The sequence below is a fragment of the Gorilla gorilla genome, chromosome 20, assembly GCF_029281585.2.
Source record: "Gorilla gorilla gorilla isolate KB3781 chromosome 20, NHGRI_mGorGor1-v2.1_pri, whole genome shotgun sequence".
Taxonomy (NCBI): Eukaryota; Metazoa; Chordata; class Mammalia; order Primates; family Hominidae; genus Gorilla; species Gorilla gorilla.
In genome coordinates, this window is record NC_073244.2 from 14017501 (window position 1) to 14033955 (window position 16455).

The 16455-nt window shown below is 56.8% G+C and overlaps 1 protein-coding gene across 9 annotated transcripts in view; it reads right to left on the reverse strand.

Moving 5' to 3' along the window:
• FBN3 (fibrillin 3) overlaps positions 1-13778 on the reverse strand; it is an 86863-nt gene extending 73085 nt beyond the window's left edge. For 5 of the 9 annotated variants that reach the window (XM_055371509.2, XM_063700936.1, XM_055371510.2 and 2 more), the window contains exons 1-10: positions 12802-13538; positions 11372-11555; positions 11162-11244; positions 10174-10272; positions 9891-9986; positions 8931-9026; positions 5980-6177; positions 5757-5882; positions 1865-2017; positions 1594-1776 (exon numbers count right to left, since the gene is read on the reverse strand). In XM_055371509.2, the coding sequence (XP_055227484.1) occupies positions 1594-1776; positions 1865-2017; positions 5757-5882; positions 5980-6177; positions 8931-9026; positions 9891-9986; positions 10174-10272; positions 11162-11244; positions 11372-11538 (1201 nt within the window). In that variant the 5' untranslated portion in view covers positions 11539-11555; positions 12802-13538. The other 4 variants (XM_063700935.1, XM_055371514.2, XM_055371513.2 and 1 more) reach the window with 4 other exon arrangements.
• Positions 13779-16455: the final 2677 nt, after the last annotated feature.

Below are 16455 nucleotides of genomic sequence, written 5' to 3' on the forward strand. Positions count from 1 at the left end.
ATGGAGCCTAGATCCCTCCAACCTGGGGCCTAGATCCCTCCAACCTGGGGCCTTAGATCCCTCCAACCTGAAGCCTAGATCCCTCCAACCTGGAGCCTAGATCCCTCCAAAATGGAGCCTAGATCCCTCCAACCTGGGGCCTAGATCCCTCCAACCTGGGGCCTTAGATCCCTCCAACCTGAAGCCTAGATCCCTCTAACCTGGGGCCTAGATCCCTCCAACCTGGGGCCTTAGATCCCTCCAACCTGGAGCCTTAGATCCCTCCAACCTGGAGCCTAGATCCCTCCAACCTGGAGCCTTAGATCCCTCCAACCTGGAGCCTAGATCCCTCCAACCTGGGGCCTAGATCCCTCCAACCTGGGGCCCTAGATCCCTCCAAAATGGAGCCTAGATCCCTCCAACCTGGGGCCTAGATCCCTCCAACCTGGGGCCTTAGATCCCTCCAACCTGAAGCCTAGATCCCTCCAACCTGGAGCCTAGATCCCTCCAAAATGGAGCCTAGATCCCTCCAACCTGGGGCCTAGATCCCTCCAACCTGGGGCCTTAGATCCCTCCAACCTGAAGCCTAGATCCCTCTAACCTGGGGCCTAGATCCCTCCAACCTGGGGCCTTAGATCCCTCCAACCTGGAGCCTTAGATCCCTCCAACCTGGAGCGTAGATCCCTCCAAAATGGAGCCTAGATCCCTCCAACCTGGGGCCTAGATCCCTCCAACCTGGGGCCTTAGATCCCTCCAACCTGAAGCCTAGATCCCTCCAACCTGGGGCCTAGATGCCTCCAACCTGGGGCCTAGATCCCTCCAACCTGGGGCCTTAGATCCCTCCAACCTGGAGCCTAGATCACTCCAACCTGGAGCCTAGATCCCTCCAACCTGGGGCCTAGATCCCTCCAAAATGGAGCCTTAGATCCCTTCAATCTGGAGCCTAGATCCCTCTAACCTGGTCCCAGAGATGCCCAGACTCCCACTCTGGGCCCAAATCCTCATTATGGGGCAAGAACCCACCCCAGGCCTAAATCCTACATGACAGACCCCCACACCAGGCCCAAACTCCCCACCCAAAGCCCAAACTCTGACTTACTTATTTACTTATTTATTTTTAGAGACAGGGTCTCACTCTGTCACCCAGGTTGGAGGGCAGTGACACAATCACAGCTCACTGCAGCTTCCAACTCCCGGGCTCCAGCAATCCTCCTGCCTCATCCTCCTGAGTGGCAGGGACTACTGGTGCGCATCACCACACCTAGCTAATTTTCAATTTGCTGTAGAGACAGGGTCTTGCTATGTCACCCAGGCTGGTCTCGAACTCCTGGCCTCAAGTGATCCTTCCACCTCGGCCTCCCAAAGTACTGGGATTATAAGCATGAGTCGCTGTGTCCAGCCCAAACCCTAACTCTGAGGACCAGATTCTCCAGTTACCTCCATCCCCATCCACTACTAGCACTGTCATCCCTATTAGCCAGGCCAGGAGTTCCCCCTCCAAAGCCCTAACCCTCTCTCTGAGGCCTGGACACCCTCCCCTGTTCGGAGCTCTCTCCCCAGATCCAGGACCATCCTTCAAGTCTTGGAATGTTCCTCCCAAGCCCCAGGCCTCACCAATATTAGAGTTGCCAGGGCCCAGGCTGGGGATCCCACGCGCATCAGAGCCATGGGGGTTGAGTCGCGCTGACCCAAGAGGGGGACCCATGCCATTGGATCTGAAGCCCAGGAGGCCAGGGAAGAGGCCAGGGTGGCCGGGTAGCAGCGGCAGCCGCTGGGCGCACAGTTGCTGGAATTCATCTGCAAGGAAGCACGGTTGAAGCCAGGCCCTTGGCCCTCCCCTGTCCCCTCCTCCCCCACAGCCCTGCAGGCTGCAGCTCTTACTCACTGGAGCCCCGAGGAGGACACAGCTCAGGGACCGGGCCTGCTGCCCAGCACCTGCCCCTGTCACAGCAGCACTGCCTGCGAGTGTAGTGGCCAGCGAGGTCTCCAGCACAGCGGCCCCCGAAAAGCACTGAGAAGCAGGTGCCGGCCCGGTAGTCTGCAAAAGATCAGAGGGTGAGCCCATGAGCACAGGACATCAGTGACCAGACCTGGATCCAAATTCCAGCTGTAGCAGCACTGCCTGTAGGATGGGTCTGTTTGCTGCTCTGTGCCTCAGTTTCCTCTCCATAAAATGGGGATGCTTGGAGCATCCACCTCACCCTGGAAAAGTATTACCTGGATGAAAAGTCTGACATAGTCCAGATGCAGTAGCTCACACCTGTAATCCCAGCACTTTGGGAGGCTGAGGCGGGAGGATCTCTTAAGGTCAGGAGTGCAAGACCAGCCTGACCAACATGGCGAAACCTCATGTCTACTAAAAATACAAAAATTAGCCAAGTGTGGTGGCAGGCGCTTGTAATCACAGCTACTTGGGAGGCTGAGGCAGGAGAATCACTAATTGCTTGAACCCAGGAGACAAAGATTGCAGTGAGCTGAGATCATGCCACTGCACTCTGGCCTGGGCAAAAGAGCGAGACTCCGTCTCAAAAAAAATAAAGGGCCGGGCGCAGTGGCTCACGCCTGTAATCTCAGCACTTTGGGAGGCTGAGGCGGGTAGATCACGAGGTCAGGAGTTCAAGAAGAGCCTGGCGAAACATGACGAAACCCAGTCTCTACTAAAAATACAAAAATTAGCCGGGTGCAGTGGCGCACACCTGTAATCCCAGCTACTTGGGAGGCTGAGGCAGGAGAATCACTTCAACCTGGGAGGCAGAGGTTGTAGTGAGCCAAGATTGTGCCACTGCACTCCAGCCTGGGCCACAGACCAAGATTCCGCCTCAAAAATAAATAAATAAATAAATAGAAAAGTTTGACATGTGTCCAATGCTCGCTCAGTGCCATCTCTTGTTACCAAGATTCCAAGTTATCACACAAAGGTAGTGAGCTCCCCGTCGCTGCAGGCATCCAACCACACTGAGGAAGACCCATTGGCGGGGAAGGACTGCCCCGGTGGGATACCAGGCAGGGACACCGAGATCTGCAGCTGTGTCTTTGCTTGCTGGCTTCAGGCATTACGCAGAAGCCTACGAGACTGTGAATTTCAGAGAGGGGCCCCAAGGAGTCGAGGGGTGGATTGACGGCTACAGCCCCCGGGGTGACTGAGGCAGACAGGCTCCCCAGGTATGAGAACCACCAACACTCTTCCACTTCCCACTGCGCCCTCAAGGTCAATGGCTTTATGCAGCGATCAGATTTCTCAGGCTCTGGCTTAAAAAGCATATTTTTAGGCTTAAAAATGCACAAAGCTTGGCTGGTGGCCCACAGTTCAAAAAAGTCCTCCCAGCAGCTGGGAGGGCCACTGAGAGCCACCCCTGACCTGCCCCAAGCTGGGAAAACATGCAAATGTTTCTACCTCCCTGGTCCCCGCCCCTTGCACCTGGGGGCCCCCCAGGTAGGTGCGTGGGAGTCAGGGTTTTTCGTTCTCAGCCTTATCATAGCCCCTCAAAGGGGACCGGGCCTGCCCAGACGAGGAGAGATCAACAGACTCCTCCAAAGTCACACAGCTGCAAAAGCAAGAGGAGGACGGGAAACTCGATTTCCCAATCTCAGGGGACCCAACAGGCAACAGTCCCTCAAGCAAGAGAGACAGAATATAAGAATTTTAATAAAAATGCTCAGCCACAGTGGCTCATGCCTGTAATCCCAGCACTTTGGGAGGCTGAGGCGGGTGGATCACCTGAGGTCAAGAGTTTGAGACCAGCCTGGCCAACACAGTGAAACCCCGTCTCTACTAAAAATGCAAAAATTAGCCGGGCATGGTGGTGGGTGCCTGTAATCCCAGCTACTGGGGAGGCTGAGGCAGGAGAATCACTTGAACCCCGGAGGCGGAGGTTGCAGTGAGCCGAGATTGTGCCATTGCACTCCAGCCTGGGGGACAGAGTAAGACTGTGTTAAAAGAATTTTAACAGAAATGATCCTGTCATTGCTGTAAGTACATACCCTGAGCTAAGTGGCCACAGCCCCAACATTACCTGGTGTCCATGAATGTGTATTAAGTATCCTCTAGGTACCAGCCCTCTGCAAATTACTCCCCAAATGATATCTTACTCAATGTTCATTGAGCTAGGTACTGCTATCATCTACCATTTTACAGATGGGGAAACTGAGGCACAGAGCGGTTAAGTCACTTGCCCAAGGCCACAGGGTCTGTGAGCAGCTCTGGGTGGGAGCCCCGGACTGATTCCAAAGCCTATGTTCAGAGGCTGGTTTGTCCAATCCAAGGACTGGTCTTTAGCAGCTGAGAGAGGACCCCTGCAGTCCAGGGGATGTATCCACAGCTACCCCCAATGCCAGCTGTGATGGCCCCCAGTGGTGGAGACCTAGAAAGTCTGGAGTTGGCCAGCCGGGCGCGGTGGCTCACGCCTGTAATCCCAACACTTTGGGAGGCCAAGGCAGGCGGATCACCTGAGGTCGGGAGTTCGAGACCAGCCTGACCAATATAGAGAAACCCCGTCTCTACTAAAAATACAAAATTAGCCGGGCGGGGTGGCACATGCCTGTAATCCCAGCTACTTGGGAGGCTGAGGCAGGAGAATCGCTTGAACCCGGAAGGCAGAGGTTGCGGTGAGCCGAGATCGTACCATTGCACTCCAGCCTGGGCAACAAGAGCGAAACTCCATCTCAAAAAAATAAATAAAGTCTGGAGTTGGCCACAGCATGCTGGCTGAACTCCAAACACAATATTCTCAGCTCTGCCTGGTAGTGGCCTAGACTGAGGGGACCAGGGTGACACTGGAAAACCTCCAAGCCCCCTCCTGTCTCCCGAAACCAGGACACTGCCCATCCTCCGCCACCAGCATTCATGTTCCTGGCCAGCCCTGTTGGCCACAGGCAACTTCCAGGGCCTGACATTCAGCTCATCAAGACAGCAAAAGGAGGGAGAGGCCTAAGCGCAGTGGGGTGTGGGGGGGTTCCCACTTGGCCAGACCAAGTGTCTGGGGGTTGCTGAACCATGGGCCTCCAGGGGGAGCCACAGCCCAAGGGACCGCCACCCGGGCAGGAGGTCTGGGGAGGTGAGTGTGTTCTGGACTTGTTGACTGGACTCAAGCAAACCTCCTCTTTCTGGGCCTCAGTTTCCCCATCTCAAACATGAAGGTGGGGCCGGGCAAGGTGGCTCACGCCTGTAGTCCCAGCACTTTGGGAGGCCGAGGAGGGTGGATCACTTGAGGCCAGGAGTTCAAGACCAGCCTGGCCAACATGGAGAAACCCCATCTCTACTAAAAATACAAAAATTAGCTGGGTGTGGTGGCGTGCGCCTGTACTCCCAGCTACTTGGGAGGCTGAGGCAGGAGGATCTCTTGAACTGGGAGGCGGAGGTTGCAGTGAGCTGAGATCACACCACTGCACTCCAGCCTGGGTAACAGAGTGAGACTCTGTCTCAAAAAAAAAAAAAAAAAAAAAAAAAGAGAGAGACAGACAGCTGAACAAGGGGTCTCTCTCCTACCCACTCTCTCCCGCTCCAGCCCCTCAGTTCACTCAGGCAGTGGGTGCCATCCAGGCTGCTGGCAAAACCTTGGGAACAGGTGCACACGTAGCTCCCGACAGTGTTGGTGCAGTCACCCCCAGAACAGAGGCCAGACAGGCTGAGACACTCATTCACATCTACATAAACAGGGACAAGGTCAGAACTGGGCACCTCACCAGCCTGACCCCTCTGCCTTCCTGCAGGGGAGTCTGAGCCCCCCAGGTCATGAGTCACAGAGGAGGTCTCAGGTTGTCCCCTTCCAGTCACCCACCTTCACATGCGGCGCTGCTGTCACTGAGCCGGTGTCCAACTGGACAGCGGCAATGGAAGGAGCCCACCATGTTGACGCAGCTGCCTCCCTGGCACAGGCCTGGCACAGCCTGGCACTCATCCACATCTGCAAGGACAAAGCGCGGCAAGGGAGTGAGAGGCCCATCGGAGGGAAGAACCAAGGCAGCTAAGGCCTCCCACTCAGCCCTGACCCCACTATTCACCTTGGCAGGCCCCCGTGTGGATATTGGGGATGAAGCCGCGGCGGCAGGGGTGTGGCTGTGCAGGGCAAAGTTCACATGGAAGGCCCCAGGCACGGCCCACAGTGGCACAGCAAAGTGCCTTGGTGCACACGAGGCCCATCAGCTGATGCTGGCACCCCTCGGGGCCTACTTGGCCAAAGCAGGGTCCCGTCCGGTAATCTGCAGGGCAGACAGATGTGGGTACCTGGCTGAGGGCTGCCCCTGTCTAGAGATATCTGCGTCTCTAACACCTTCTCAGCGGCCCCTGCACCCACAGACCAGGCTTTACTTATGCTGCTCCCCTACTAAATAGAATATCTTTCCTCCTCTTTCCCTACCTAACGAACTCCTATTCACCCTTCAAAACCCTTTTTCTTCAAAGCATTTCCTGACCAACTTCCAAAAGACCAGCACCTCCAAGCCAATAAAGCTCAGGGCCTGTGTGAACACCCTGTCTGAACTGATGGGACTCCTTCCCCAGGCCTATCCTCCCTTCAGGCCTGGGCAGGGACCCACAGATGCCCAGCTAAAAAGCATGTCTAATCCTTGAGCACACGCCTGGCCCTGCCATATCGCCCAGATTTGGGGAAGGATCTGTTATCTGCCTAAATTCTCTGGACCCCCAACATCACATCCCCAATTCCTATCAGGCCCAGCCCAAGGTGACCGCATTGGTTCCCCCAACCCCAGTACATGAGCCCAGATGTGACTTCTTGGCTCTCTTCTCCCAGATGTTTCCAATAAAGGAGTTAGCTCTCAAACAAGGGCAGCCCCTCCCAAGAGAAGAAGCCAAACTCACCCCCAACTCAGGCCCCGTAAGGAGGAGGGGCTTCACAGAGACCCCCACCCCCCGGCTGTCCTGATGCCCCAAGCCAAAACGTAATTCCTGGCAGCTCCCCCACTCCCCCTCCCCCTCACTCTTCTGCCACCCAGAGCTTGGCCCGCCTCCAACAGCCCACGTTCCAATTCTGCAGTTTCCAGAAGCCCACCCTCAAACCCAGGTCACTTCCCCAGCCCCTCCAGCTTCTAGTCCCCGGGTCCTGCCCATCCTCACCTTCCTGGGCTGAAACACAACATCAGGCTCAGGTGCCTCATGCATCTGAAAATCTCACAAGCCTGGATGTCCCTCACGCCACCCACTCCGGTTCTCTTTCTCCTTCTCAGCCTCCTGTGGGCTCTGTTTTTCTGTCCGGGCTTAAATGCCCAGGTGGCTGTCTCTGCTGGCCCTTCCTTCTCTCACGGGGATCCTCAGCTGCACCCTGGGCTTCAGTCCCCATGGATGGAGCAGCCCATGCCGCCGTCTCAGCCCCAGGCCTGAGTGTCCAGCTGCTTCCCAGACAACTTGCAAGTCCCTCGGCCAACACTGAGCTCAGAGTCCTCTTCCTCCCTGCCAGGGTGCACCATTACCTTCCCTCCAGTTTTCACCAGGCCTTGGGTTCATCCTGACTCCCTCCTTCTTCTCTCCTCGTCCCTGCCACACCTCACTGCTCACAAGAAAGACATCACTGTGTCTGTTCTCCTTTTTTCTTTTCTTTTCTTTTTTTCTTTTTCTTTTTTTTTTTTTTTGAGACAGGGTCTTGCTCTGTCTTCCAGGCTGGAGTACAGTGGTGCGATCTTGGCTCACTGCCTCCTAGGTTCAAAAAATTCTCATGCCTCAGCCTTCCAAGTAGCTGGGACTACAGGCACACACTACCACACCCGGTTACATTTTTTTGTGTATTTTTAGTAGAGATGGCTTTTGCCATGTTGGCCATGGCTGGTCTCAAACTCCTGGCCTCGAGTGATCTGCCCGTCTCGGCCTCCCAAAATGCTGGAATTGCAGGCATGAGCCACAGTGCCTGGCCTCTTTTCTTTCTTTCTTTCTTTCTTTCTTCCTTTCTTTTTTTTTTAAGAGAGATAGGGTCTGGTTCTGTCACCCAGGCTGGAATGCAGTGGCACCACCACGGCTCACTGCAGCCTCGAACTCCTGGGCTCATGCAATCCTCCCACTTCAGCCTGAGACTACAGATATGCACCACCATGCCAGGCTAATTTTTTACTTTTTTTAGAGAGGGGGGGTCTCACTATGCTACCCAGGCTGATCTCAAACTCCTGGTACATCCACCCTCTTAATTTTGGTAACAACCTCTCAGCAGGTGACCCCACCTATCTTAGCCGTCTTAAAAATGGGATCATTTTTAAGAGTTAGGGTGGCCGGGTGTGGTGGCTCATTTTGGGAGGCTGAGACAGGCAGATCACTTGAGGCCAGGAGTTCGAGGCCAGCCTGGCCAACATGGCAAAACCTCATCTCTACTAAAATTACAAAAATTAGCTGAGTGTGTGGATGCCTGTAATCCCAGCTACTCGGGAGGCTAAAGCGGGAGAATTGGTTGAACCTGGGAGGCAAAGGTTGCAGTGAGCCGAGATCATACCACTGCACTCTAGCCCGAAAGAGCAAAACTTTGTCTCAAAAAAAAAAAGAGAGAATTAGGGTGCAATAAAGAGGGGGTTTGCCCATCTCATGAAGTCCAATCCACCCTACCAGATCCAGCTGAGGGGTCCCGTCCTCCAGGAAGCCCTCTCTGACTCCCTTCCGTGGAGCAGATGGTTTCTCTGTCCTTCACATGCTCCAGGGCTGCCCCAACCCTTGTCTTAGCCTTGACACCCCCAGATAAGAATCTTCTGCTTGCAGTTTCTTCTCCCTGCCCCTCAGACTGGCACATCCTCTCTCTTTCCTACCAGACTCCAACACAGGTGCTTGCTCAGAGCCAGTGAATAGCAGATGTTTTGCAGAACAGATGAGCAAATGAAAGAAATGTCCTCAGACTGCCCCAGCTGCGGGAAGGAGGCCAGCTGGGTCCTTTCAAGGCCTGGCCATGTCTCAGGGACTTCCAGGAAACCCCCTTTCCTCCATTGAGTCCCCTGTCTACCTCCCACCCACGCGTGCTTGGTACCTCTCTCACACTGAGGTCCCATGAAGCCATACACACAGGCGCAGCGGTTGGGCCCAATGCAGCGACCCCCATTGTGGCAGCCGCGGTCACAGATGGCTGTGGAGGAGAGAGGGTGATAGCTGGAGGTCCCCCAGCAGCAGAGAGAGCTAGGGTTCACAGCAAGCCCGTCTTCACCCGGGAATCCCCAGGATCTGGCCCAGGTTGAATAAGACTGAGGCCGGGCTCAGTGGCTCGCGCCTGTAATCCGAGCACTTTGGGAGGCCAAGGCAGGTGGATCACCTGAGGTCAGGGGTTCGAGACCAGCCTGTCCAATATGGTGAAACCCCATCTTTACTAAAAATACAAAAATTAGCCAGGCATGGTGGCTGGCTCTTATAATCCCAGCTACTCGGGAGGCTGACACAGGAGAATTGCTCAAACCTGGGAGGAGGAGGTTGCAGTGAGCTGAGATGGTGCCACTGCATTCCAGCCTGGGCAACAGAGCAAAACTCCATCTCAAAAAAAAAAAAAAAAGGCCGGGCACGGTAGCTCACGCCTGTAATCCCAGCACTTTGGGAGGCTGAGGCGGGCGGATCACGAGGTCAGGAGATCAAGACCATCCTGGCTAACACAGTGAAACCCCATCTCTACTAAAAATACAAAAAATTAGCCAGGCTAGGTGGCGGGCACCTGTAGTCCCAGCTACTCGGGAGGCTGAGGCAGGAGAATGGCGTGAACCTGGGAGGCGGAGCTTGCAGTAAGCTGAGATCTTGCCACTGCACTCCAGCCTGGGCGACACAGCGAGACTCTGTCTCAAAAAAAAAAAAAAAAAAAAAAAAGAGACTGTGACAATAAACGTCTCCTGCAATTTCCAGTCCAGGAAGAAGGAACCCTGGGTAGTGGGCAGGTGGCAGCAGAGACTAATACTCTGGGATCACAGTCCCAGGTGTGCAAGGAGGGGAGTCCCATGGGGATACTCACGCTGCCCACACACGGTGCCTGTGTAGCCCTTCTGACACAGACAGGACGCCCCCTGGCAGGTGCCCCCATTCATACAGCTCACACTGCACCCTGACCCTGGGGACAGGAAGGCAGGACGCATAGTAATGTGGAGATGGGCCCCGAGATGCCCTCCTAGGAAGGCTGCAGGACTAGGCATGCTCAGCCCCGCTCCTGTCCTTCAACAAAAGCAGCCCAGGCTCCTCGTGGCAACCAGAACCTGTGACCCTCTTCTCCCTCCCGCAAGAGGCCACTTCCCGCTCACCTCGGCTCACCCCGCAGCTGGGAGCCAGCGTCCCATCCGCACAGGTGCACAGGTTGGGCTGGGAGCAGAAGCCTTCACCGCAGGCGCGCCTACAGATGGCTGGATGGGTGCAGCGGGTGGCAGTCAAGACCAGGACCGAGCCTGGGCCGTCCCTGCTCCATCGGTGTCCGGGCTGGCCAGAACACCTCGGTGGACGCTGCTGGTCATCTGCATCCCCGGCTCTGCTCATAGCACACCCCACCCCTGTTTTCATGGGATGTCCCCCGACTCTCGGGCTGAGCTGGGCAGGGGGTGTGACCCAGGCTGTGGGTTGGGGACTCTGCTAGAGCCATTGGGAGAGAACGCTCTTTGGGCCAGAGCTGCTGAGCTGTGAGGACAGAGCTGGAGGTGCTGAGGTCCTGGATACTGAGGTTGGGTGTCTCCTGGGAAGTGGAGTCAGATTCCAGAGACAGAAACAGAAAGAGAGGGTGAGGCCAGAGAGAGACAGACAGAGAGAGACTCAGAGAGACAGAGAGAGAGAGAATCAGTTAGATAGAGAGACAGTAACCAACAGAGAGAGGCCAGGTGCAGTGGCTCACACCTGGAATCCTAGCACTTTGGGAGGCTGAGGGGAGGCTGAGATGGGAAAATCACTTGAGGCCAGAGTTTGAGACCAGCCTGAGCAACACAGAGACCCCCATCTCTAAAAATAATAATAATAAAGAAAAGAAACCAACAAAGAGAGACACGAGCAGAGATGAATAGAGAGAGGCAGAGACAAAGCAAGGGAACCAGAGAGACAGACAGACACAAGGAGGTTGTAGGGCAAAGGAAATGAACATGGCAGGTTGGCCTGGAACCCTGAGGACAGACGCAGATGCAAGGGCCATTCCTGTGATTCAGCCAGAGGTCCCTGGCTAAGTCCCCGTGTAAACAGAGCTGAACCTGCAGGCAGGTAAGAGTGTCCCTGGCCTGTGCCCCCCCACCTCCAGACGGCAGTAGCACTCACGCACGACACACTGGCTCCTGCCAGGGAATGTCCTCCAGCCTGGACAGCAGTAGGCATGGAACCGGGAGCCACACACGTTCGGCCTTCGGGGACAGCAAGATGGGTCTGGTGAGCCCCTGCCCGTGTGGACATCCCCCTGGGTATTCCGCTGGCCCCAGGACGGCCCAATCCACACCGAAGGGGTCTCCCAGCATCCCAGGTACCACGCACCCCTGCAAGATGCCTGGGCTGCCCCGCCTCCGCACACGTCCAGGACCTGCAGCCTGCAAGGCCCCGTCCCAGCGGCCTTGGCCACCTGCCATGCACAACAGGGCCGACCAGGCCAGCAGGAGCCGGGCCAGGGGGCCCCTTGCCAAATACAGACCCTCCAGAGTCATGGCGTTTCCCCTGGAGGCTGCGGAGAGGAAGCAGAGTCAGCCCTAGAAGAGCCCCCCCACCCTGGCTGGGGGACCCAACACAACGAGGAGGGCAGGGTGGTTGCCAAATGGGGCAGCCCCGGGGCCTCTGGGAGCCCAAGGAGGCATCCAGCCCCAACCGGGAAGCAGTGAACAGTCAGAGGAGGCTTCCTGGAGGAGGTGTGATGTTAGAGAAGGGTCTTGGGGCTGAGGGTGCACAGCCAAGGCAAGACGGGAGTGGGACGTGGAAGGGAGGGGAGAGAGGGCCAGGTGGGGCCAGGTGGGGCCAGGCGTTGCAGGAGTGGGCATAGCAGTGTCATGCAGCTTTTGCTCATTCGTCAAGGACAATGAAGAGCCCTTGAAAAGCTTTGGGTGGGAGGAGCAAGGTCAGAAATGCATGTTAGGTGGTGTGGGGAAGGGCAGCAGGGTCCCGGGGAGAAACAGGGTGTCAGAAGGCTGGGGGCTGTCCAGATGGGAGAGAGAGGAGAGGAATGGGAGGCTTATGTCGTGGGAGGTGGAGGGCATTGAGGAGATTCCCAAAGTTCTAGCTGGGACGGTGGAGCCCAGAGAGCGCCCAGGGTAGGAGGAAGATGGTAAGTCGTGGGAAGCAACAACCCCACTGTCCCTCTGTGACACAGATACCCCCACTCCTGCAATGCCTGGCCCCACCTGGCCTGTGTCCCCTCGCCTCCACATCCCACGCCGGTCTTGCCTGGGCTGTGCACCCTTAGCCGCAAGACCCTTCTCTAACATCACACCTCTTCCAGGAAGCCTCCTCTGACTGTTCACTGCTCCCAGGTCAGGGCTGGATGCCTCCCTGGGCAGGGGGCCCAGGCAGGGGCTGGAACTTCCCAATGCAGAGAGTAACCCTATGCCCAGCAGGGAAGGGACCGTTTCTGTGCCCATTTCACAGATGCACAAACTAAGGCCATCACACCATGAGTGAGGGGCTAAGCCGGAGCTTAAGCCCACGAAGAGAAGAAGGAGGGGGAGAAGATCAGGAACGGAACTCGCTCCTGCCCCCCTTGGCTGGGTCTTTCCTGGGCCATGAAGGACGGGAGGGAGAAGACCGGGACAGGGGACGACCGTTTGGAGGGTGGAGGCAAAATACTTGAGGGAGAGAAGCCAGACCAAGTGGCCTTCCTGTTCCATTCAGGTTCCAGGGAGGAAAGGAACCAGGCCTAGGTGGAGAATGGGCGGGGAGCCCTGCTGTGTGGTCTTGGCCACGCCCCTCTCTGGGCCAACCTGGTTGTCCAAAGGCCCCGGAGAAGGGAGAGACCCCTGTCAACGTTGGAGGGTTGGCTGGCTGGAGAGGGGCGCCCTCTTTTTCTTCTCAGTCGTCCGGGTCAGTCCGCACTCTGAGGCTCTGTGGACTCCAAGCAGCCTCGGGGCCTGCAAGCCCTCCTCCCCCACTCCCTCCGCCCCAGCCCCTTGCCTCGGGTCGGGTGGGGGAATTAGGTGGCGGAAGTCTCTGGCCTGATTTGCCTCGGTCCCCCCTACACACCGCTGCTTCTGCGAGCCACACCCTGGAGTTTGTGGAATGAATGAGCAGAGAAGGCGCGCCCGGCACGGGGTGTGGAGGCTGAGGGCCAAAGAGCGAGGGATCCCAAGCTTCGCCGACGGGGAGGGGGCGCCCCCGGAGCCCGCGGGGCGCGATCTCCACCTGGCAGGAGCCCCGGCCGCGACCACGCTTGGCTCCGCCCTCACCTGTGGGGTCAGGGGCCCCGCGCCCCCACTCCCCACTGCGGCGGGCACCACTAGAAGGCGGAGAGGGGAGGGGGCTGGGCCCGGGGCTGCCCGGCTGCGAACAAAGGAATCCTCTCCCCCTCCCCCTGCCGGCCCCCCCGCCCCCGCCTTCTCCACCCTTCAGCGCCCGCGATCTCGCCCCGCCGCGGGCCCCGCGCCTTCACCTACCTGCGAGGCGGCGCGCGTGGAGGCGGGCACGGCAGGCGGACGCGCGGGACTCAGCGCTGCAGGGCGGGCTCCTGCGGCGCCGGGGACCCGGGGCGGGAACGCAAAGCCGAGAGGCCGACCCCGCCGTGTTCCCAGCCCAGAGCTGCCACTCGGGGGGGAGTTGGGGGCGGGAGGAGTTGGAGGAGGGCGCGTTTGCACCTCTTAGCTCCCGGGGCGGGGACGGGGGGCTCCGATCCGGGGCGGGGAGAGAGGCTGCGGCTCGGGGGAGGGTCCAGGGCTCCGAGTGAAAAACTCCGATGGACTGGAGGGATGTGAGGGCGGGCGGGGGGCTCAGGGCTGGGGGCGCCTAGTAGGGGCTGCCGGGGCCGCGTTTTCGGATCGAGATTGAGGTGGAGGTGGGGCTCTGACTTTTGGGGGGCCTGGACGACAGCCTGGGCGACAGCCTGGGCAGAGAAGTCCCGGGACTCACCTGGGCGGCCCTCTCAGGGCCTCCCAAGCCGCCGCCCCCTCCCTCGAGCAAGGAGAATTGCGAGAGTGAAGTTGGAAACTCACCTGGCTCTTGGAGCCTGGATTCTTAACTAGGCTGAGATCAGGGGCCCCTAAATATGTTGACAAAACATTGGGCAAGATGTATTTCCCAGGGAGAAGGGCCCAGGTTTTTCATCTGGTTCTCAAAATGAAGAGGTTAACAATTCAAACGGTGTAAACTTTCAAATCTCTTTGAACCTGTTTCTCCACCTACCAAAGGGACCAGACAAGAACTTCGGCTCCCTATCTGTTGTCAGTACTCCAAACAAAAATTTCTAGGCTTTTCCACCACCTTCATACCTTTGAGAATAGACCCTTAACATGGGGATCTGTCAGAAGCTGTGCGTTGGGCCTGAAGCTGTTACTCCATCCAGCAAACTCCTACGCATCTGTCAAAGTCCAGTTCAAAAATTCCCTCCTTATCCGCAAATTGTGAGTTTACTCTATTGAACTCCCAAAGCTGATTGTGCTGAATATCCCCCCACCACAGTACTTCCGGAATGTAATAAATAAGTAAGCCCAGTGGGCTTGAAACCAGGAGTTCGAGACTAACCTGGGTAACATAGCGAGACCCCCATCTCTAAAAAAAAAAAAAAAAAAAAAAAAATGAAAAAGAATTAGCCAGTCCTGGTGGCATGCATCTATAGTCCCAGCTACTCAGGAGGCTGAGGCAGGAGGATTGCTTCAGCCTAGGAGGTTGAGGCTGCAGTGAGTTATGATTGTGCCACTGCACTCCAGCCTGGGCAACTGAGCAAGACCCTATCTCCAAAAATTGGAGACCCTGTCTCCATTCCGGAAGTGCTATGGTGGGAGTATATTCAGCAAGTCAGCTTTGGGAGTTCAATAGGGTAAACTCACAATTTGCAGGGAGGGAGAGGATTTTGTTTTTGTTTTGTTTTGTTTTGTTTTTTTAGACAAAGTCTTGCCCCGTCACCCAGGCTGGAGTGCAATGGCGCGATCTTGGCTCACTACAACCTCCACCTCCCAGGTTCAAGCAATTCTCCTGCTTCAGCCTTCCGAGTAGCTGGGATTACAGGCTTGTGCCACCATGCCCGGTTAATTTTTTGTATCTTTAGTAGAGATGGGGATTCACCATGTTGGCCAGGCTGGTCTCGAACTCCTAACATCGTGATCCACCTGCCTCGGCCTCCCAAAGTGCTGAGATTACAGGCGTGAGCCACCGAGTCTGGCCCAGAAGGGGATTTTTGAAGTAGGTTTTGACAGTTGCATAGGAGTTTGCTGGAGGAAACAGAACAGGCAAAGGCCTGGAGAAGGCGAGAACTTAGAACAAACATGCCTGGATGGAGTGAGGTTGGAACTTTAGGAGAGAGGAGAAGGGGAGGGAGCAAGAGGAAAGCAGGAAACATAAGAAGAGGCTAGAAGCACCTAGGAGCCCTCAGCAGGCTCCCACCCGCCTCTGAGGGGAGACACGGTGGACTCACAGAAAGGGGAGGTTCTCCCAAGGCTCCACTTCCAGGTCTTAGACTGTGTCCGGGGAGCATTGAGGGCCCCAGGGCTGGGCTCGGGGAGCATGGGACAGACGCCGACTTCAGAGACAAGATCCAGTCATCCTGGCCAAGGGAGGGGCCCGTGGACCCTGTGAGAAGGGTCAGGTGGGGTGCTGGGGCATGGGGAGGGTGGACTGGGGAGGGAACCCCAGGATGGAGGTGGCCCAGCAGAGACAAGGGGGTGGGGTTCCTGTTGGAGGGTGGGCCCAGGGGCTATTGTGGACAAACCAGTTTCCCCGGCCACCTTGGACACCTCTTTCCAGGCTCCTCTGCCAAGGTCCACCCAGATTTGCTCTGCAACAAATGTATCTTACATGGGCACGGGGACAAGCACCGGGTGCCCTAGAAGCAGCCCAGCATAGGTGCAAAAGGTGGGGAGAGATTGTCCCATCCCAGGGACACTGCACGGCCACTGTTGCCATGGCTAAGTCTGGAGGAGGGCTTTCCTGGAAGAACTGTGGGCCAGGGAGCGACTCAGTCCTAGAAGTCTCCCTACCTGCCCTCCAAAAGAGAGGGGAGAAGGAAGCCGGAGGGTGTGGCAAGACCAAGATGTGGAGCTGTTGGAAGTCCCTGCACCTGAAGTGCTCAATCATGGCAGAGAATGGGCATTGGTTGTTCACAGCCCCCCACCGAAGCTACTGTCCACACCGCGTGCTGTAGTTTCAGACTTCCCATGGTGCCACCCTGGTCTGTTATGTTATTGCCAGTTATTGATGTGGTATCACAGACAGTGTCACCCCCCACTGTACCCTTATTACATCACACTGTTAAGAAGGGACATTTAGGCTGGGCATGGTGGCTCATGCCTATAATCCCAACGCTTTGGGAGGCCGAGTTGGGCGGATCACGAGGTCAGGAGATCGAGACCATCCTGGCTAACACAGTGAAACCCCATCTCTACTAAAAATACAAAAAAATTGCCGGGCGCAGTGGGTCACACCTGTAATCC